The following is a 19,334-nucleotide window of genomic DNA, read 5'->3' as shown; positions in this document are numbered from 1 at the left end:
CATTTGATGCTGCCGAATAATACTTGCTGCTAGACACGATGTCAACTACCTTCCAGATCATCTCAGAAGGTAAGCTCACCCCTCATTCCATCTCTCAATTCCGAACGAGGTAGCTTATTCGATGCACAGGATGCGTCTACATCTTCAGCAGACGGGAACTCAAGTTTGAGGTCACAATAGATAAAGTCCAGAAACTTCTTCGAGGGCAATCGAAGGGTAGGTCGGAAAGTTCGTAACACTCTAATACTCGTCCACTGACCATCCACTCAGCTTCCACATTCAATGCTTTACACAAAGGCCTGGCTGAGAAATGGGTTTTGCGGGACGATGTGGTTAGACCATTCGGAGACCGACGCCAGAATTTGCGCTTTGTTTGTACGCTCGACCTCGATCGGGACCTTCTCATGTACTCGGACGAAAGTGGCCATATCCAGCTTCCCCTAGATCGCATACGGAAGCCCAGCTATGATGCTATACCACGATCCGACTTCGTCCCTTTTGAGATATCGCCTCCACCTCAGCTCGATCTTGCTGAATTTCCCCCGCCGTACAAGAAACCTACAATACCTGTATCCGAACGTCGACTCGCTTTTTCTCCTCGAATTCTTTCGGATTTCGCAGATCAGTGGCGGCACATACTTCGAACCTCTTACACAGACTCTACTTTTCGGAGACTGGCGAAAGCGGTCGTTAGTATAGCAGCATGCGACTTTCAAATTGATGAGGTCAGCCATAACAACCATATTTTCTTTCGGAGTTACTACGTTACCGTTCTGGACGTACCGTCCTGGGAATTCTACGAGCGCCATCTCTTCCACGTCGGAGGAACTACAGTTGTCCTAGACCAAGATCTTCAAAGGGCATTAGATATTGCAAGAGATGATGCAAAGCAAAGTACCAAAGGCATGAAAACAGGAGGCCGTGGAGACCAGCGCACATATCTACTTTTGTCTGTCCGGCATATGTTGGTCTGCCACGTCGATTCCGCTGGGACTTTCTCATATACTGCAGCAACAACTCTCATGGATGGCCTGACTCCGCCTTCCCCGGCTGCCATAAATCTCCTTCTCCAGGTATTTTCACCATGCCGGCCTCTTTTTCGCACACCTATCCATGAACTTCCCCTGGAAATTCAAGACAGAATCTTGGGAAATGTTTCGCAAGGTCCGCTCGAAGCTGCAAGACTTGGGTGCGTTCTAGAGCTAGGTTCTCCCTTCACGTGGATGAGGGCTGTGGACTGGCCAAGGCGAAGTGGTCCTATCGAGCTTTCCGTTTCTCCTTGTCATCGCTATGAGATCTCTCCTGTAGAGTCGAAGATTTGCTTTGGCGACGGGTTTAGTGGCGTGTCGTATCGATGAAGGGGTTATTGGAATATTTGGTAATTCAAATAAACCAATGCTTCGCGGTACGAGGTTACCGAAGGCCATTGTTGCGGTCTCGGGCCTGAATTGAAAAAGTTCGGTAACCATAGTGAAGCTTGAAGGCCTTTGTTCATGAAGCTTAGTGGCCAACATTGTCGGATCTCGCATGTTTAGTCTTGAGAAAAGTTTAACTTGAGGGGAACTGCGTCCCGATCACCCGAAACCTTATCAAAGATTGCTTTGACACTTTGAGAGCTTCGAGCAATGGCTTTGCGTACCATCACGTGCCATTGGTCTGGGGGAGAAAAGATTTGGTGAAAGAGAATCAGTACTGCAACACCCTTCGTTGTGTCCTCTCCCATTGTCCTAGTTTTGGGCATGGGATTCTGGTCAGGCTAAGAAAGGGCTACCTCCTTGGCCTAGCTGTGGCATGCTCACGTGAAAGGTTTGATAACAGAAGGCATGTGAAGGAGTTTTGTCTAGGTAGCTTGTATTGTGCTTAACGCTGTCTGTCAACAAAACCGATCCACACAACCGCTCCCTTTTCACTGCAATACCAGCCTGGCAACTTTAACCTTTCGTTACGCGACGAGGTGTCAGATTGTCACTTTGATTGTCCCCAATCAGCGTTCTCACGTTCATCGTCTAACAACGCAAAATGGTAGAGCAAGGGGAGGACCAAATCGACAATTTCATTGAAGGCGACCTCGGAGAGGAGGTAGAAGTCAAAAGATACACTCCAGCGGAAGCAAAAGCCCTCATGCGAGCAGAGCGTACTCGCAGGGAGCTTTGGTACTACAATGATGGCAGAAAATGCAGAGTCAACGTCACCCAGGAAATCAAGGAGGTCAAAGAGGCTGCGATCCTCGAATTCTTCAACGCGCCCACCGCCAAGAAGAAGTTTGTTTTCATGAACTTCCCTAAGGTTTGTATCTACTTGCCTCTTCGCGATCGCAATGCTGACCAATATCACAGAGATCAGAGATCAGATTTTAGAAGACCTTCTCGTACTAGCAATAGGCATCCTCCCAGGACAGGTATATCATGATGTCAAGACTGGAAAGAACAAGGAGGAAGTCGGCGTATACAGCTACCAATGGTCCACGCATCGTCAAGGGCATGATGAACACAACCTACCTAGATATGATGGAACGAGTCGACGAATTCGAGTGGCTTGTACATAATAAACCATGACTCTGTGATGCCGAGACAATTTTGTAAATTTTTTGCATTAATTTCCTCGTACACGGATAATATACAGCGTACAAGCTGGGATGCACGCCAATAGCCAGTAGTCTGTCTCTCTTTCTGTCCTCTTAATAGCGAATGATCTTTGTATCAAATCTCCTGTTCCGCGTGATATCCTCCCACTTCCCCAAATCCTTCAACACCCACTCCAAAGCCTCCTTGTAGCTCACTGGCTTCAGTTCTTCGACCTCATAACCCAGCTGTGTGCTAAGCCAGTTCCACACAGACAGCAATATATCCTCCTTCCCAACTCCACTTCCAATCACAGTGTCAAATACTTCGGTCCAAGCTGCTTCGTTGTCAATCACAGACACCAGCGGAAGCACTGCAGCAACCTTTGGTTCCATCAGACCATCGGGACGACAGTGGACAGCGCACGCATCGCAGACTAGCATGTTGTTGAAGACCAACGGCAAGCCCGTGACTCGCAGACTATCAACATTGACGAGCTCGACACGGTGTAGCAGGAAGGCCAGCATGACATCTTCTTCATGACAGAACATGCAAGCTCCTCTGAACTCGCTGTGTTGTCGAATCGTAACTGGTCCCCGAACGAATCCTGGGAAGAATATCTCGTGTGGATCAACCACTGGGAGCAGGAATGACTCTCTACTCTTCTGCTTCTCCTCGAGGTCTTCCATCTCCTTCTTAACCAACGCCTGTTCAAAGGCAAGTCTGTTTGCCTTGTTAGCTGCTCGAAGGTCTTCGCGATAGCCGTCGATTCTTGATTCCGGGACATCGATGCCCATACTCTTGTGGTCGAGATTCATCAAGATACCGCGGACTGCATGGCTCGCTTGCCCATCAATATCAACGCGTTCGACTGTACTGGAAGGTTGAGATGGCTTCCAGTATTGAGGCTTGAATGTATCTTTCTCTCCCGCTTTGTTGATTATCTCTTGGAGTCTCCGTAGGTCGAATCGCGCGCCAACATCTGCTGCAGCTTTCATCGCCCGATACTCGCCATTGGTAAGGACGGTTCCATTGTGGATTGTAAGCCGGTCGGCGACAAGTCCTGGTTGAGGAGAAGGTAATTTGATAGCAAGTAGCTTCTCGTATCGAAATCGTTGAAGTTGAAACCATTTACAACCTTCCCAGTTATGTTGAATGGTTGGTCGTCCATCACTGAGCTTCGCGAAGCAGCCTTTGGCATGAAATATGTATATCTGATCTGTACCAACATCGTGGAAGAGGAAGAGGGCGTTTGGAGCGCTGGAATATGTCTTGGCGCAAACATGGAATTGGGTGTTGGGTGGAGGGCCATCGCTGGAAGAACCAAATAGCACAAAGACACACGGGTATCCCTCAACACCAAGACGTTCAACGCGGCGGTTGAAGTTCTCGTCCTCTCCATCTTCTTGTTTGCCGTCTGTGAACAAGAACCAAAGCTTGCAGTTTTGAATAGCGATCAGTGCAGCTTGAGGAGATCCCTGAGACTGCCATGTGGACTTTGTAGTTGCTCCATTCGAGTCTCTGTCCAGCGAAGGGCGTCTTGAAAACAAAGAACAATTATCGCCTTCTCTGTTGTGGAGTTGTCCGATCTCCAACTTGGCTGAAAGCTGCGCGTTGACGATGCTGCCATCTGATGTAAACAGAGAGTCAGAGGCGATGCAGGTATAGAACGGCTCTTGTGGTTGGCCGTGCTGAGGAGATGATTGTTCCATCATAAAGGTTATGATATTTTATGTTCCGATTGGGAGAGGTGTTCTTCGAGGTGGTGATGGTGTGTTGTTGAAGGTTATTTTTTGGTGGTTGGAGAAATGGCAAAGCTTCATCGCGTCAAGCTCAAGGATCAATGTCCCAGATCGCAAATTTTGGTTTAAAAAATATCGAATGTCTGATAGCGGAATGGAGATTCTGCATATAATCGGAAAATCCAATTCTCTGCATATGGGTGAAATTCAAAGTCCGTTTCTGAGATGCCCACATTCTTGAGTACAATGACAACGGCCAGAAAGTCGGGCCTTGCACGGACAATGAACTCATAGAAGTCTGGCAGCATGACGGAAATTTAAGGAGATTTGAACATCAGGAGTGGTTCCAGCTATAAAATTAGATTTCTGAAGAAATTGCAGAGCAGGAAAATGAGCCTCCATGAAAAATTGGTCTCTGCCATCTATATCGTAAATTAGAAATGAAAGAGGACGATGTTCTCGCTCAAATCAATACCTTTCGCAAGCCATCCTGTACCAAACCAGCCATGAAGCTAAATATCCATCAAACAAGAGTAACTTGGCTACTAGCATCATCTCCATCTCCATCAATCTCACCATTAAAGCCCCTCACAAGCCAAGTTAAGGCATCTTTGAAGAGCCTCTCCTCGATGGTAGTCGAGTCGTCTGCAGGAAGCTCGATGATTTTCCGCCTCAGATACTCCACCCAATACCACTTGGGGATATCGACACGAACACCTGAGAAAATACCATTCAACATCTCAACCCACAGATCCATATTGTCCTCTGGAGAAAGGAGAGCCACAGCCCCCGAAACAGGCACAGGCAAGAGACCAGCGTTCGGCTCGATGAGATAGCTAGCGCACGCATCGCAACAGATTCGTTTGTAGAAGAGGTCGTAGATATCCATGGAGGACAAGAACCTCGAGAAAGTCTTTCTGTTGAGATTCATGAAGTTGGCTTTGTCTTTGACTTTGAGGACAAGTGCAATGATGGAAGTTCTATCACAGATTGAGCACTTGCCAATGAAATCCGAGCCAAACTTGACAACCTTGAACCCCGGAAAGAAACAGTCGTCGGGTGAAGAGCTGTCGATTTGCTCGACTTCGGATGAGTATTTCGGGCATTTGTCAGGTTTCACGATGACATCGTCTTCGTCATCATCATCGGTGGGATATGCTGCGGCGTTCATCGAGCCAATTGCAAGAGCGGAAGTCCGCATGCCTTCGAGATGGCTGCTAGTTTGGTTTGAGACTCTTACCGTCTGCTTGACGTCCTTGACATCTGACTCGTATTGTTTGAACGAATCGAGATATTTGGTCCAGTTGGCGTAATGATTGTTGCGTAACGTCTCCCTCTCCTCGGACGATTGGGAAGCAAACGAACCAATTTCCATTCTCTGCAATAATCTTTTCAAAATGTCCGTTGCTTGAGCATCGTCCTCGATGATCTTCGGGTACCACGACGGCAATGGTGTTTTCTCCCGGTTCTCGAGCCAAATTGCAAGTCACCCACTGTTTGGGCTGGAATCTGCAATGATAATGTCCGCCATCCTTGGCAGGTATCATGAGTCGAATACTTCGAAGGACGGAAATAGAGAAACACATGAAGCAGAAAGCTTTAAAGTAGGCAGTTATAACATTCCGAGCAAAGAACCCAGCGGCCTGGCTCGTCGACAATGAAATGGCATCAAAGATCCCACGCTAAATATCGCGGAACTATGCATAGTTAAGAGTGGAAATCCATAAAGGCTGTACATTACAACAAATACGCTCGAAGATAAGTACAGGAAGACAATGAAAATGTAGCGAAGAGGATGGAACCTGCAAATTCGAGAAACCCAAGCAATCAATGACATATGCATACAGATTCTCCACCTCGTTGGAATTACCCTCTCAAAGCCGCCGCAAGAAGCAGCACCAACAAGCTAGAACTAGACCGAAGATGGAATGCACAAAATGCAACCGATCTGACCTACGTAGCTCCTTCGATAAATTGTTCTATTCAACGATGCCATACCCACCCAGACAAATCACAAGTGGAGTAAACTCTAGGTCAAACGACAGGCGGAGGAGGCGGAGGAGGCGGAGGTGGAACCCCCGGCTGGGGCGGCTGGGGAAGAACATACAGCTGTTCGCCCTTCGTTTTCAGACGCCCGAGGTAAGCTTGCCACGGAGCTGGCGCTGCCCAAGCAAAATAACCAAGCATCTCCAGCGCCTGATGCAGATCAGTTTTCCGGCTTGGCCACAGGTTGAACACATTCCTGTATGCATCGAACAATAAGACTTTGCACGTTATGTTGGCAATTATAGAGTTAGAGGCGTCGGCTCGGATACCGTTGCACGTGGCTAAGCACGCGCTGGCTTGTCCCGCATCACAAAATCCGGAAGCGGTACTGAGATTTTCCAACTCGAATCGGTCTTCTGGAATCCCGTCTCCTGGTATGTTGGGATCCCAAAGATGCATCCTGCATGCCTCCAGATCAAGAAATTGCTGGGTCCAGTTTAGTCCAGCCGCGGCGAGCAAGCGAGACGCGAGAACTCTGTTCATAAAGGTTCTTGTCCCTCTATTCCAAATCAAGAGAGTTCGCCGCCGATTGGGATATGTGGTGTTGTTCGCGGCCTCCGCGCTCTTTATGGCGGCTATCATGACTTCGTGGTTGCTGATTGCTGTTCTGACCAGACCGAGAAAGCTGCTGGCAATTGTTTGGATCTGCGCGGGCTGGAATTGGTTGACCATCAATGCATTTACGCTGCCAATGAGGAAGTCTACCGCCGTTTGCTGTTTTGTGGAATTATCCCAAAATTCCTGTTCTGCTTCTGAGCTGGCTATAAGAGACCAAGCAAACTGCAATGCAGCACGCTCATCGGGTGTCATACTGGCTGCTGATTGGATGGCTTGGAAGTTGCTTTTGTATTGTTGGTTCTGTACGCTAAAGAGACCTTGGATTCTGCCCCCTAAGTTCTGATCATACAGCTTCCGCTTCTTGTCTTTCACAGTGTACGTTATTTTCGCTCCTTCTCTTACTTGTCGATAATGGAGAACTCCATGACCAAACTTGCGGACCAGGATATCCCAGAAACCTTCTTGTTGCATGTCTTCCCAAGCCTGGACCGGTATAGGATAGTATTCGTCATCCATGGCGGGACCAGGATTCGTGAGAATGAAAGGGTCATTTGTTCGCCTGATATCATCAACCGTAGGCCAATTCCGTCGATGCCAGAATCCAAGCGGAAGCATTTGTTTCCTTAAGTTGAACTCAACAGTAAAACCAAAGTTGATCTGCACATGGAACATATTAGCGTGCTTGTAACAGGAGTATTTGGTGGGGGGCTCACAGCAGACTCAAAGCTATTGCCAACTTCAGATATTGGCTCCTCTCGGAAGAATGGTTCCATACTTTCTTCTTCGTCATACTCATATATATTTTTTGTAGAGTTGAGGGCATGCATAAGTTCGTGGGCAATCTAGTGGAAAATTAGTGAGGTTGCAGATCCTGATACAACATCCTTACAGTATTAGCTACTTGCCAGTCGATCATCATTCTATCTGCTGAATTTATGTCTGTCCTCAGAAGTGGTTTCAACATGTCAATGTCAAGCCAAATGAATATTTTCCAGTCTAAGTTATCCTTGTGTTTAACAGTGCACATACCAGAGGCCTTTTCACCTGGGGCAAGACCGGTCGTAGGTGACTCATTCGGATCCATGAAACCAATCTGAAGTTCAAACACGTTTTCGAGTAGAGCGAACATTCTGTCTCTCATATCTGTATTCGTAATAGCAGGATTAAAGGTGTCTTTGGGGCGAAACGACTCGAGGAATCTTGCGTTTGGTTTGGCCAAATCATCTCGATCTAGTCTCACATTAGGATCAATGGGTTCGCGTGGTCCGTCTATCAGCGCATCGAACTACGGAAGATCAGCAGAGCATCTGAAAATACCCTAGAAGAAAATTGCACTGAACAGTCGAACAGAGCAGATTGGGCCATTCCAGGTAAAGAGACGGTAAAACTTTGAAATAGGAGAAACGTACCCATGGCATCAAATGGACTGACATAAGAATACGCGATGCGAGTATTAAGCTGGGTTGCAGGGAATTCCAAACGAAGTCATTTGCTGCGCTCCATAAACCATTACCATCCTCCAACGCATACATATAAGATCGTCTATATTCAGGAGAGGGTGTATTCTCCCAGTTGTCGCGTCGCAGTGTGGACATTATGCCATTATTAAGGGTACTTAGTTTGAGCTCTCGTGTTGGAAGACAATCAAGGTACCCAAGCTCCTCTGAAGTGAATCCATAAAATTGTTCTTTTTGAAGAGCTCGAGCATCCCATGCCCCGGAGAGAGGGTCTGGACCAAAGTATGGGAATTTCGTGTCATGAGGTGTAAAGCCGCTTCGATGGTAGGTTGCATATTGTCCATACTTTCTTGCAAATTCGGTCAATGGTAGTGGCGGTGGTATCGACATCTCTAATCTTCAAGAGGAGTCGCAAAGGCATACATGCAATCAGGAGTGGGGTCGTGAAATGATAACAGGAGCAAGCCTACCGATGTAGCGAAGCCGAAAGAATTCTTTGTTCGTCGAGTCGGAAATCATTGAGACGGAAGCATTTGCCAATAAAGATTCCATTGTTGAACAAGCATCGGAAATGGAAGGTTATACCATCGAGCTCTGGACCAATGCAATTGTTTTCTCCGCAAGTAGTTGTGCATCGGGAGGAAATCTTGCGCTGACATAGTTATATGTGCCATCTTCCACAACGAATCTACCAAATGTCAACATCAGACTTTGATGGGAGTAACTTGACGCCATCGGAACTTTATTACTCACGGGCTAGTTCCCAAGCTGTTTTTGTATTGCTTTGCCGGATCATCGAGTCGCTTTCTCACCTAGGATATGGTCAGTGCAAGGACAATAGCAACAAAGAACCACTTACTGAAGTCTCAACATCGTCACTTCCAGCACCGTATGTTTTATAGTAGTCTCCCAGGAATGCTCTTGTGCCCCAAAATGCTACCTGCTCGAACTTCGCAGGTAAAGCTGTCGTGTCGCATTCGTGTATTATGCTTTTCCCGTCCGCACCTATAGTCTCTGACAATACCATCACTCCGTGGCATACAGCAGCTACAGTCTTCATGCTAGGCTTGATTGTATCTGGAAAATAGGATGCCAGATGTTTATGAATTATAGGAGAATCTATGAGTTGTCGTACACCTTTCTCGTGTCCACCAGGAAGGAAGACGAGGTTGTAGGAGTCGAGGTTGAAATCGGAGGAGGACCAGGAGATGGGATTGAGGAACTCGGGAGTTGTTGTCATTTGTTTATAAGCATCTATTGCGTCTTTGGTAGCACCCTGCATCTATATTAGCACATGTTCTCCAATGTGTTGGTTTGTTTTGTACCAATAGTTTTTGGGTAATGCCGGTCAACATCTTCTTGTCGCATTCGGGGACTGTGCCATTCTCTGTTGCAAATTGGACTTCGAAGCCTGCCTTCTTAAATGCGGTATATGGGATTGCAGTCTCTGCAAGTTCAATTTAGTGCCAACTTTCCTCCGTGTTTTGAGGGAGCTATTGAGATATTTCGTAGGAAGGCAGCTCACCAGTAGGGTCATGTCCATAATCTGCCATTGGTATCAGAACTTTGGGCGTTGCCATCTTGAGACAATCGTCAAGCAATTAGATGTGTGGGAGAATAACTCGGAAGTCGAGTAATTGTCACGGCCAGCTTTCAATATCAATATCGAGGGAAGGAAGGAATGATGATGTCGACGCGGGGCCGAGGCTTGAGCATGATGTGCGAGCATGGTCTCATTCGGCCACCATAATATCTAACATCACTCGAAGTCTTTCTCTCCCCCTCACAGCGTAACTCAGCGCATATTCTACGTGTCAGGTAAACAATCATAGAGCATGACAATGTCTCTCCTTATTATCGTCTCGTCTCGTCTCGTTGGAGGTGTTGGCTTGACTCACTTAGAAGCTCATCAAAACCATCTCCAACATACTCAATGTACCCACCACAAAGAATCAAAGCCCCATCAAGTGATGGCAGATCTTGCTTCTCAGATTTATGAGTCCCATCTATGCTACCTTTCACTTTGTTGTCGGCGAATCATCGTCCTTTGTTGGATTCCCAAAACAAATTCCCTGTTGTCACTTGCTCAAAGCCCTCGGCCATGAAAGAAATCGCTTTCACCTCGTCAAGGAGTGTCATGGCTGGAGCCGTGTCCCAAACGCAAACACTCGAGTGAGTTTGAAGGCTTGAAAATTGTCACTCCCTGCAATTTCTCCTCCATTGAAGTCCGACGCAACGATGGCCCTTCCATTTCTTCAAACAGACAAGCAGAAGTTCCTCGACAGCCAAGCGAAATGGAGCAAAGGTCTCGGTGAAGGATGGAAAGGCACAAAGTTTCTCGGCATGGGATGTTTCGGTGTCACAGGGCTATGGGAGTACCAAGGAGGTAGCCTGGCAGATCTCTGCAAGAAGAAACCGGGCATCACGAAAGTTGTCGTGAAAATGGCTCAGGTGTACCCTTCTGCATTTGACCCTAAAAGTGGGAGAACCGCTTTGGATGAGGGTGAGATTGGGAGGATTGTAACAGGATTTAATTCGAAGCATCTTATTCGACAGTTTGGTGGGAATAGGGTTGGAGATCAATTTTCCGAGATGGAGGATGTGGTGCGGGTTTTCTTGGAGTATTGTCCTGGTGGGAGTTTGCATGCGCTTCTGAAGCAAGCGGACAGCGACGACCCAAAGCCTATTCCTGAGATAGATTTGTGGCAAATTTTCGATTGTCTGGCTCGAGGTGTGTATGCAATGGAAAGAGAGACTGAGGAGATGAACGTACCTGGTGCGCCAGCATATACTGGTCGAGACGAGGAGCTGATGCATTGCGATCTAAAGCCAGATAACGGTAAGTCTAGCAATCATGTTTTCAAGACCGAGCTAATATATTGATCAGTCTTCCTTGGGTATCGAGATAACGAACATTCAAGATTTCCCATCAGCAAAGTTAGGAGGCTCGAGATTCGCATATTTACCCCCAAGTTGATATGTGAAACAGATTGCGGATTTCGGAGAAGCACTCTTCGTAGATTCCTACGACCTGCAGGACGATGAAAGCGGTGCCAAATACCTCGAACGAGGTGCACCAGCCTTCAAGCCTCCTGTAAGTACTTCTCTTCTCGTTTGCTACCAACACTAACCACATATCCAGGAAGAAGCAATCAACAAGCCCTTCGGCGGCTGGCAAAAATCAGGTATCCCTCTCCTCCACGCCCGCAAAGGAACCTGCTCCAACATCTGGCAAGTCGGCGCCATCATGAACGCCATGATCCTACGAGCACACATGGACTTCAACCCCGACGAGATCAAAAACGCCAACCCACCACTAGTCAACATCTCCAAGCTTCGAAGTCCCTCCGCACAACGACAAATCAATCTCGGCAGCCAACTTAACCACAGTCAAGGTCTCGAAGACAAAGTCATTACAGATCTCTACACCGCCCAACTCTTGACGCTCATCCAAGAATGTCTATTCCGAGAACCCGAATACAGACCGAAATGTGACGAGCTGGTCGAATACGCTAATCTCGGCCTCCAGAAAGCGAACAAGGAACTCGGCCCCTCAGGCTGGGCCAGCGTAACCGAACCCGAGATCGTGGATCCCTACGACAAAGTGCCCATCCTCTCCAGCGGCACACCACCCGAGCCGCCCACCTCCTGGAAAGTTGCCCACGTGAAGCTTCCCACGGGAGAATTTGTCGATGCACGGGATTTGGAACCGGTGAGGAAGGGGATGTTGAGTTCCGCTTTGGATGCTTTGCCTAGTTCGTTCGTGGCTAGGATCTCGAGGTCGACGACGCCGGGGCCGAAGACACCTCCTCCGTCGCCGCTTTCGCCTGGTGGGCTGGCGAAGACGGTCGCTAATGGGTTGGTGGGGATGGCTGGGGTGGGGGCGAAGTATATTTTTGATGCTGCTGTTGAGCAGAGTAAGAAGAGGAAGAGGTCGGCTGCGAATTTGTCGAGTAGTGAGAAGGAGGATGAGTTCGAGATTATATGAGTGGGTTTCAAGTAGGCCAGTTTATTTCGTGTCGATATTTCCTACATCTGTTTCAAATTATATAAAATAATACAATTCTACTTTTCCCTTAAGGACCTACATATCCAAATCACAAAATCACAGTTGCGCCCCCATTTGCCGGAACAACAGACCCAGTAATCCACCTCCCCTCCCTCGAGCACAACATCCCCACCACATCCGCGACCTCCTCAACCTGCGCAAACCATCCCTTCCCCCCCGGCGCAACCCACTGCTTCGGCAACTCCTCTTTCAACCTCTCCTCCAACCTCTCCCTCCCCAACCTCTTCGCCACCTCACTCTCCGTCGCCCCCACCGAAACGCTATTCGCCGTCGTTCCCGCCATGAACGCGAACTCGTGCTCATTCCCGCCTAGAACCTTCGCCCAGGTCCTCACTAGACTTTCCAGGCCTGCTTTAGTAGCTGAGTAGATTACGGATTCGTTTGATGTGCTTCGAGCGCGGTCGCTGGAGATGTTAACTATTCTGCTGCTTGGGAGGAAGAGTTTGCGTTTGACGAGCTCGTCGACGAGGAGGATGGGCGTTTGGAGGTTGGCATTGAGCATGCGGTGAATTTGGTCGGGGGAGGTGGAGCCGATTTTCGTACCGCCGGTTATGGCTGCGTCTATTTGGGGGTCAGAATGTACTTTTGGTAGAGATTTGGGGGCTACGAGCTCAGTGGAGGAGTTGAAGCCCATCCTCTTTGAGTTGAAGCAGCTCTCGAAAATGAATGTAAAGCAAGAGCAAAGTTTGACATACTATTAATTAGAATGTTGAGTTTGCTGTTGAAGGTTGCTTCGAGACAATCGGCTATCAGAGTTGCGTGGTTGGAGGCAGTGATGTCTGCTGCCAGGCCATATATCTTGGGTTTCGATAAAGGCGGTGAAGTCTGAGGATTATCCTCGTAAAGCTTAGTGATGCTTTGAGAAAGAGTGTCGATGAGATGGAGGGAGGCGTCTGATGAGCATGTTCCCAGGACACTGCATCCACGACAGGCGAGGTTGACAGCTATTGCTCGTCCGATACCTCTGGAAGCACCGCTGAAGAGCATGTTAGCCAGTGTCACTGATTTGAAGGGAGAAAGCTCATACGTTACAACAGCTACCTTGCCAGTTAAATCTTGTTCCTTGAGATGGAGGGGCTGTTTTTCAAAATCCGCCATTTTCTTTTGTGAGTTGAGTTTTTGACATCAAGTCAAATGTTAAGGGAGTGAGAGTGACAAGCTCAAGAGGATATATATCATTTCATTATTGCAAATGACGTGAAACTCTACATGTTGTCCAATGATTCCAAGGGCTCCCGAGCGCTTCGATCCGAGCATTGTCGAGATTGAACCGATTTACCGGATTTCACTGTGTTCTTTACAGGGTCTCCAGGCGTTCCATCGGTAATTTACAGCCTGTCTCGCCTAACCTTCCTTCAAACACTCCAAAGTACCTAGGTATCAAGAGGGGGGCACAATCAAGTTCAGCGCAAGAACTTCTCAGTGACATTCAAGTTCCTCAGATGTACGATGAGTACCTATGCGCTTCTCCTCTCAATCAATGCCAACAAACATCGTCCAATCTATTCCAATCACGTGCCAAGCCTCTCGGCTCTCCTTTCCAGGTTGAGTCCTCGTGCCCCTGTCCGCTGACTTCAGCTCCCGCTCATCCCCAAAATCTCACCTCTCTTCTTACGAAGGAACTCCGCACCAAGATCCCCAGCCGTCGATCTTCATATGGCGTCAAGGTGTTCATCCTTTCCAGCATCCAGCTTCACGTAATCATATCCTGATTGGCTGCAAACCGGCCTTGGATGGGAAGGCTGAGCATTGGCGCTGAGACATTCCTGGACACCATCTTGTTTGCTAGGCAGCTTGTGTGACAGCTTCACATATTTATATTATCTTTAGCTGACGCTGTAGCCTCGTCTTCTCTCCTTCATTCTTCATCTTTTTGATGGCAAACTCCTGTATCTCGTTTTGACTTGCTTTCCAGCGCGATGCCACAAACCAAGTTCTACGGCTCCCAAGTCGGAGGCTCGCCCGTGATTTCGCACTCCTATACAGGCAGCCCCCTCACGCTCCTCCGCCACGACATCGCGTCCGCGTTCTCATTCTCCTTGTTTCTGCCCTTCATCGTGTATCCCATGAATCCTCTGCGTTCTGGTCATTTGTGCGAATTATACCCCTCATTGGCGAATTTATGGAGCATGTTTTTGCATGTTCTTTTGATCGTGTTGCAATTACCGTTTTTGCTGTCTATTCCGTTTTGGATCTTCTTGCCGGTTTGGGTGGTGGTTTTGGGGTTGACGGGATTTCTGGTGGTTAATCAGGGGATTTGGTGGCTATTGAATGGGTCGAGGATGGAGTATCCTTCGAATCCGGCTTATGCGAAGAAGGACGGACATGAGCATGAGCAGTGGATATTCTTGAATGGTGTTGCTGTTGGGTGAGTTCTGTCTATTCTGATTGCCAAGATTCATTGTTGATGAGAAACAGGAAACATTGGCTCCAAAGCAACGTCGACCGTCTAGCCCTCACGTTTGGCCGTCCAGTCCTAGGCGTCCACAACAAAACCAACGGAATCCTCTTCGACGTTCTACAATGCCTCATCCAACGCAACTTCAACTACGCAACATCCGACATCCGCGCCTGCTACGCCATCGTCAAAGAAACGCTCTACAACCCCACTCTCACAAAAGTCGTCTTCATCCTGCATTCCCAGGGCGGCATCGAAGGCGGAATGATCATCGACTGGCTCCTGCAAGAAGTGCCCCAAGACCTCCTCGCAAAACTAGAAGTCTACACCTTCGGCAACGCCGCCAACCACTTCAACAACCCGCACCTGCACCTCCTGAGCCAACACATGGCGCTGAAAGAACCGTCCCGCATGTCCCTCACCAGGACCGTCACCAGCGTGCACTACCACGACACCGCACCTCCTTCTACCACTATCACCGACAGCGGGATCAGAAGTCCCGGCCTAAACACCACTCCCCGGTCAAGTAAGCAGGAATCGACCTCAGGGAAGACGATACGGTATATAGAGCACTACGCCCATACATCCGACTTCGTCGCCCGCTGGGGCGTCCTGCATTTCACGTGCAATTTCTCGCTGTCCCCCTCCGCGCCACGGTTCATGGGCCGGGTCTTCGAGCGTCAAGGCGAAGGCCACCAGCTTAACATGCACTATCTCGACTCGATGTTCCCCCTCCAGCCCTGCTCTTTCCCTTCGGGTGGAATCGGGGACAGCGGGTTCACAGGAGCGATGGAGGAGGGCAATGAGTTTATGGAGAGTATCATGTCGTTGGGGATCGATGGCGATGAGAAGAGGGACGAGAGAGAGGGCTGGGAAATGAGTTATCTAGGTACGCATGGGGAGCCGTTGAGTGAGGCTGAGAGTGAGGTTTTGGTGCGGGATATGAGTCCCGTGAGTCCGGGGACGATGCGGAAGTTTGTGCGGGAGAGGGGGTTGGAGATGACGAGCGGGGGAAAAATCGGCGCTATTAATGGTGAGAAGGAGGGTGTTAATGGGGAGGAGGGGAAGAAGAAGAAGAAGAAGGTAGAATTCAAGGTCAAGGATCTAAGTCGGCTCTGGTTGTACGTCAACGGCAAGAGTCCGCGGGCGGATGAGACGGATGTCGGAATTGCGAGGATGGCTACCATTTGAGGCTTCCTCGCGTCCCCCCCCATCTCTCTATGGTTGTATTTCGTGCCACGAGAGAATGATACCGTACTGTACTACCGAAAAACGATATCCTGTACAACCAAAACACGAAACCTGAAACGGGTGCTTTGCAGCCGATTGGTGATGTGCGTGAGCAATGGGGTTGCGTTGCAGTTTGCATATGCAGGATTGCGGGACTGTACATGTACATCGTTTCCAGGAACGAACGTGTAGGTAGGTAAATTATCTTACCGTCGGCACCGGGTCGTGTATGACGGCAGCTAACCAGTAAATCCTTTGCTCGGATAATGGATCTTCGGTGCATTTCTTGGTGGGGGTTTTGTTGGGGGACTTTTTATGTCATGCTTACTTGGACCCTTTGCCACCTCGAATTTGAATTGAAGTTGGATATAAAGAGATCGTGGAAAGGTCACGATGGAAAGGAAAGATGAAGAGGATGTAGATATAGCCTGTAAATAAAGCTCGTATTCATTGATGGCTGATCAAAAGCCACGGGTATCATGATCCTAGCTATAGTTCGGAGTACCCCAAGTACGCCTGGACAACACATAAATTTGCCTTGCCTTTTTTCAACTGTAGTCCCTGAACTCCATCGCTAATTGTACCAATTCACTCTCTCCTACGCTCTCCGCAACGAGATCTTCTTCCCAGACTTAGCTCTCAACTCCAGATAATGTCCCACCACGCTCTCAACCTGTTCCTCGAAGCCAATGTGCTCGAACCCAAACACCTCCTCCGTCAAACTGGTATCCACAAACACAGTATGCGTCACCGCACTCCCACTATTAGGCAACGCCCGCTTCTCGACCTCATCCGGGAACCGCCTCGCGGTGATATCCGTCACGTCATCCCAGATCGTATCCTGGCTGAGGATATAACTCGCATTCCCCGGCACCACGGCCGTATCCAGCGCCTGGAGATGCACCCGCGCCACGTCCTCCAGATGCACCGTCGCGCCCATAGTCGAGTACTCGAATTTCTGCCCCAGCGCGATCCCGAGCACAATCGCATTGGTACCCTTCAGCGTCTCCCTCGGCGAGGCAGCGAGTTCGTTCCGTCCCTCCACAAAAGAAGGATGTAGATGCACGACATCAAACCCCACCTCATCATGCCTCCTCATCCAGCTCTCCGCCTCCGCCAACGCGGCTACCTTAGACGTAGCGTACGCCTCGAACTCATTGTTCCACGGCCCTTTGGTCACTGGTATCCGATCGCTCGGCCCAATCCACCTCTTACACCTCTTCGCGCCGCTCAGCTCCTCGAACGGGATCAACGCCGTGATCGAACTCGTAATCACAACCCGTCTCACAGTCCCGCTCTTCCTCGCCGCCTCCAGCATATTCAGCGTCCCCCGCACCGCAGGCTTCACGAAGAACGCCTCCTGGTCGACACCCGCCGGCACGCCATTGCTCATCAGCGGGCTGGCGATGTGGATCACGGCGGCGACGCCGCGGCAGGCGTCGTCGTAGGCGTGTTTCTTGCAGAGGTCCGGGACGACGATGAATGTTAGGCGGGGACCTGGGGCGAGGGAGCGGATGAGGGGGTGCGAGGTGATGAGTTTCGCTTTTTCGGGGGAGCGGACACAGGCGCGGATTGTGTGGCCAGCGGTGAGGGCGAGGACGAGGACGCGGAAGCCGATGTGGCCTGTGACGCCGGTGATGAGGAGGAGGCTTGATGAAGCGTGAGTTTGGGTCATGAAGGGCATTGTGTTTGGTGATTGATTGATTGATTGATTGATTGATTGATTGATAGAGGAGAGAAGAAAAAGAGTGAGAGAGAGAAAGAGGGGGTAAGGAAGTGAGGTATTCACAGTGGTTGTGGTGGTGCAGGTTCGGACCCTGATATTGGGATTTGAGTTTCCAGCTGCTGCGAGGAGGAGGATCCTTCTTCGGCGCATTCCATGGTGTTCCCTGCTGGCGGCAGCGCCAATCTTATAAAGATAGAGTAGTGAGTAGTGGTCGAATGAGATTAGGGGGCTCAAGCAGTCAATCAATGAGGGGCGTGGATCTCGACCATCATGGTGAGCAGTGCTGGAGTGGTAAGTGGGTGGTAAGTGGCACCGTGGGAGTGCGAGTGATGGATGTCCAAAGGGAACCTGGAAGATGCTGGGATTTGTTTCGTGGTTGCGTGCATACCGTGCTAGTCCCACCACCCCTAACCTCCCCTACCCACCCAGTCGTGACCAAGTCCTCGGTTACAGAGACCTAAAGCCAGGAAAAGGACTTTTTCTTTCTTTCGTGGCTGCTGACGGAACCACCGAGTCGGAAGACGCGCCAGTGCCCGAAGAACCAGAACCAGAACCAGAACCAGAACCAGAACCCAGAAACCAGACCACAAGACGGTTCATACATACACTACATATTTTATTGGGTTGGTGTTTGCCGACGGTTGTCCATAGGTAGTGAACCGTGGCGTTCCCTGGCGCCCATTGACGGGCCACCCGACAAACTAAAAATGACTGGCTGCATAAAAGACGAACCCAGCCCTGTGACGAGAAGAACCCAGACCTCCCACCCCCCCCCCCCCAACTCGCCCCGTGGCGAAGCCGCCAATAATGGGTAATGCGGGGAGTTGAGTTTCTAGTTTGAGAGGCTGAGAGAGAAGTTGAACCCAGCTGGTATCGAGACGCCCCTAATTTGTGTTGGCTGCTCTGGAGGTGATCTGGGCACATGGCTCGCTCGAAAACAAGTCATCATTCATTTCATCAGCGCCTACGCGTCGCCCGATGTTCATCGCCAATTACCACACCGTGAGGGAGATGGCTCTTCCTGGCGTGGTCATGCGATGCGATGCGATACAGGGTGGAGATTTCCTCGCACTGAACGGGAAATCTGTACAGCGCCCTGCCCGAAGCAGAGAAATAAATAAATAAATAATTCGTCGTTACCCCTCTAATAAACTGATGTGGCGGCGTAGTACAGACAGAAAGAAGAAACGATTCTCCGCCCGCCAGTACTGCGTACCTCTGCACAGCCTTACCGGCACCGTTCCCTTCCTTTTCTCCTTTTTCTGAGTTTCTATCTTTTCTTTTGGCACGATTGATTGATTAATTTCCTCAAACGATTTTCTTCGTTTTTGTCCTCCTCAAGTGAGGAGTCGTAATTTCACCTATTCATGCGTCGTCACGCCCGCCTGCCCCCAAATGCCGTGCCGAGGGAGTGAGTGAGTGAGCTCAGCTGACTGCATTCCGGGCCCTTGAAACTTGCCGACCGGCGTTTCGGGGTTGTAGGAGGAAGAGCGGGAGGATGAGTTTCTTATATTCTCCTTTTATCTAGAGTACGTGTTGCACGAGGT

At 49.4% G+C, this 19,334-nt stretch overlaps 11 protein-coding genes across 11 annotated transcripts; 4 read left to right on the top strand and 7 right to left on the bottom strand.

Moving 5' to 3' along the window:
• Nucleotides 1-38: 38 nt before the first annotated feature.
• LY89DRAFT_739893 (uncharacterized protein) lies at nt 39-1,358 on the top strand (the record flags this gene model as incomplete). The annotated part of the gene is made up of 3 exons (XM_018220524.1): nt 39-69; nt 130-216; nt 271-1,358. 3 exons carry the CDS (start codon nt 39-41, stop codon nt 1,356-1,358), a joined length of 1,206 nt encoding a protein of 401 aa, XP_018065267.1.
• Nucleotides 1,359-2,019: 661 nt separating this feature from the next.
• Nucleotides 2,020-2,545, top strand: LY89DRAFT_739892 (uncharacterized protein; the record flags this gene model as incomplete). The annotated part of the gene is made up of 2 exons (XM_018220523.1): nt 2,020-2,286; nt 2,339-2,545. The coding sequence occupies 2 exons, from the start codon at nt 2,020-2,022 to the stop codon at nt 2,543-2,545; spliced, it is 474 nt and encodes a 157-aa protein (XP_018065266.1).
• An 88-nt stretch (nt 2,546-2,633) lies between these two features.
• On the bottom strand, nt 2,634-4,293 carry LY89DRAFT_759871 (uncharacterized protein). Its single transcript, XM_018221483.1, has one exon. It carries the CDS (start codon nt 4,274-4,276, stop codon nt 2,678-2,680), a length of 1,599 nt encoding a protein of 532 aa, XP_018065265.1. The 5' UTR covers nt 4,277-4,293; the 3' UTR covers nt 2,634-2,677.
• Nucleotides 4,294-4,826: 533 nt separating this feature from the next.
• On the bottom strand, nt 4,827-5,678 carry LY89DRAFT_739890 (uncharacterized protein; the record flags this gene model as incomplete). Its single annotated transcript, XM_018220522.1, has 1 exon — nt 4,827-5,678. The coding sequence occupies one exon, from the start codon at nt 5,676-5,678 to the stop codon at nt 4,827-4,829; it is 852 nt and encodes a 283-aa protein (XP_018065264.1).
• Nucleotides 5,679-5,797: 119 nt separating this feature from the next.
• Nucleotides 5,798-6,242, bottom strand: LY89DRAFT_252036 (uncharacterized protein). Its single transcript, XM_018206207.1, has one exon. The coding sequence runs from the start codon at nt 6,144-6,146 to the stop codon at nt 5,916-5,918; it is 231 nt and encodes a 76-aa protein (XP_018065263.1). The 5' UTR covers nt 6,147-6,242; the 3' UTR covers nt 5,798-5,915.
• On the bottom strand, nt 6,242-8,903 carry LY89DRAFT_252084 (uncharacterized protein). Its single transcript, XM_018206208.1, has 4 exons — nt 8,317-8,903; nt 7,797-8,192; nt 7,621-7,749; nt 6,242-7,564 (listed from the first exon to the last, which is right to left on the bottom strand). The coding sequence occupies exons 1-4, from the start codon at nt 8,752-8,754 to the stop codon at nt 6,338-6,340; spliced, it is 2,190 nt and encodes a 729-aa protein (XP_018065262.1). The 5' UTR covers nt 8,755-8,903; the 3' UTR covers nt 6,242-6,337.
• Nucleotides 8,904-8,943: 40 nt separating this feature from the next.
• LY89DRAFT_700732 (class I glutamine amidotransferase-like protein) lies at nt 8,944-9,944 on the bottom strand (the record flags this gene model as incomplete). The annotated part of the gene is made up of 5 exons (XM_018217141.1): nt 8,944-9,052; nt 9,118-9,176; nt 9,224-9,640; nt 9,690-9,811; nt 9,890-9,944. 5 exons carry the CDS (start codon nt 9,942-9,944, stop codon nt 8,944-8,946), a joined length of 762 nt encoding a protein of 253 aa, XP_018065261.1.
• Nucleotides 9,945-10,175: 231 nt separating this feature from the next.
• Nucleotides 10,176-12,442, top strand: LY89DRAFT_787238 (kinase-like protein). The gene is made up of 4 exons (XM_018223056.1): nt 10,176-11,203; nt 11,252-11,301; nt 11,354-11,458; nt 11,507-12,442. Exons 1-4 carry the CDS (start codon nt 10,603-10,605, stop codon nt 12,350-12,352), a joined length of 1,602 nt encoding a protein of 533 aa, XP_018065260.1. The 5' UTR covers nt 10,176-10,602; the 3' UTR covers nt 12,353-12,442.
• LY89DRAFT_252004 (3-oxoacyl-reductase) lies at nt 12,407-13,703 on the bottom strand. Its single transcript, XM_018206206.1, has 3 exons — nt 13,461-13,703; nt 13,129-13,409; nt 12,407-12,994 (listed from the first exon to the last, which is right to left on the bottom strand). Exons 1-3 carry the CDS (start codon nt 13,529-13,531, stop codon nt 12,462-12,464), a joined length of 885 nt encoding a protein of 294 aa, XP_018065259.1. The 5' UTR covers nt 13,532-13,703; the 3' UTR covers nt 12,407-12,461.
• A 355-nt stretch (nt 13,704-14,058) lies between these two features.
• Nucleotides 14,059-16,053, top strand: LY89DRAFT_626491 (uncharacterized protein). Its single transcript, XM_018211110.1, has 3 exons — nt 14,059-14,801; nt 14,852-15,809; nt 15,906-16,053. The coding sequence occupies exons 1-3, from the start codon at nt 14,353-14,355 to the stop codon at nt 16,020-16,022; spliced, it is 1,524 nt and encodes a 507-aa protein (XP_018065258.1). The 5' UTR covers nt 14,059-14,352; the 3' UTR covers nt 16,023-16,053.
• Nucleotides 16,054-16,483: 430 nt separating this feature from the next.
• LY89DRAFT_689464 (NAD dependent epimerase/dehydratase) lies at nt 16,484-18,073 on the bottom strand. The gene has a single exon (XM_018215913.1). The coding sequence runs from the start codon at nt 17,743-17,745 to the stop codon at nt 16,660-16,662; it is 1,086 nt and encodes a 361-aa protein (XP_018065257.1). The 5' UTR covers nt 17,746-18,073; the 3' UTR covers nt 16,484-16,659.
• Nucleotides 18,074-19,334: the final 1,261 nt, after the last annotated feature.

This window comes from Mollisia scopiformis, assembly GCF_001500285.1.
Source record: "Mollisia scopiformis unplaced genomic scaffold LY89scaffold_25, whole genome shotgun sequence".
In the NCBI taxonomy this organism is placed as follows: domain Eukaryota; kingdom Fungi; phylum Ascomycota; class Leotiomycetes; order Helotiales; family Mollisiaceae; genus Mollisia; species Mollisia scopiformis.
Note: the sequence above shows the minus strand (reverse complement) of the source record. Positions and strands in the feature narration are given on the sequence as shown.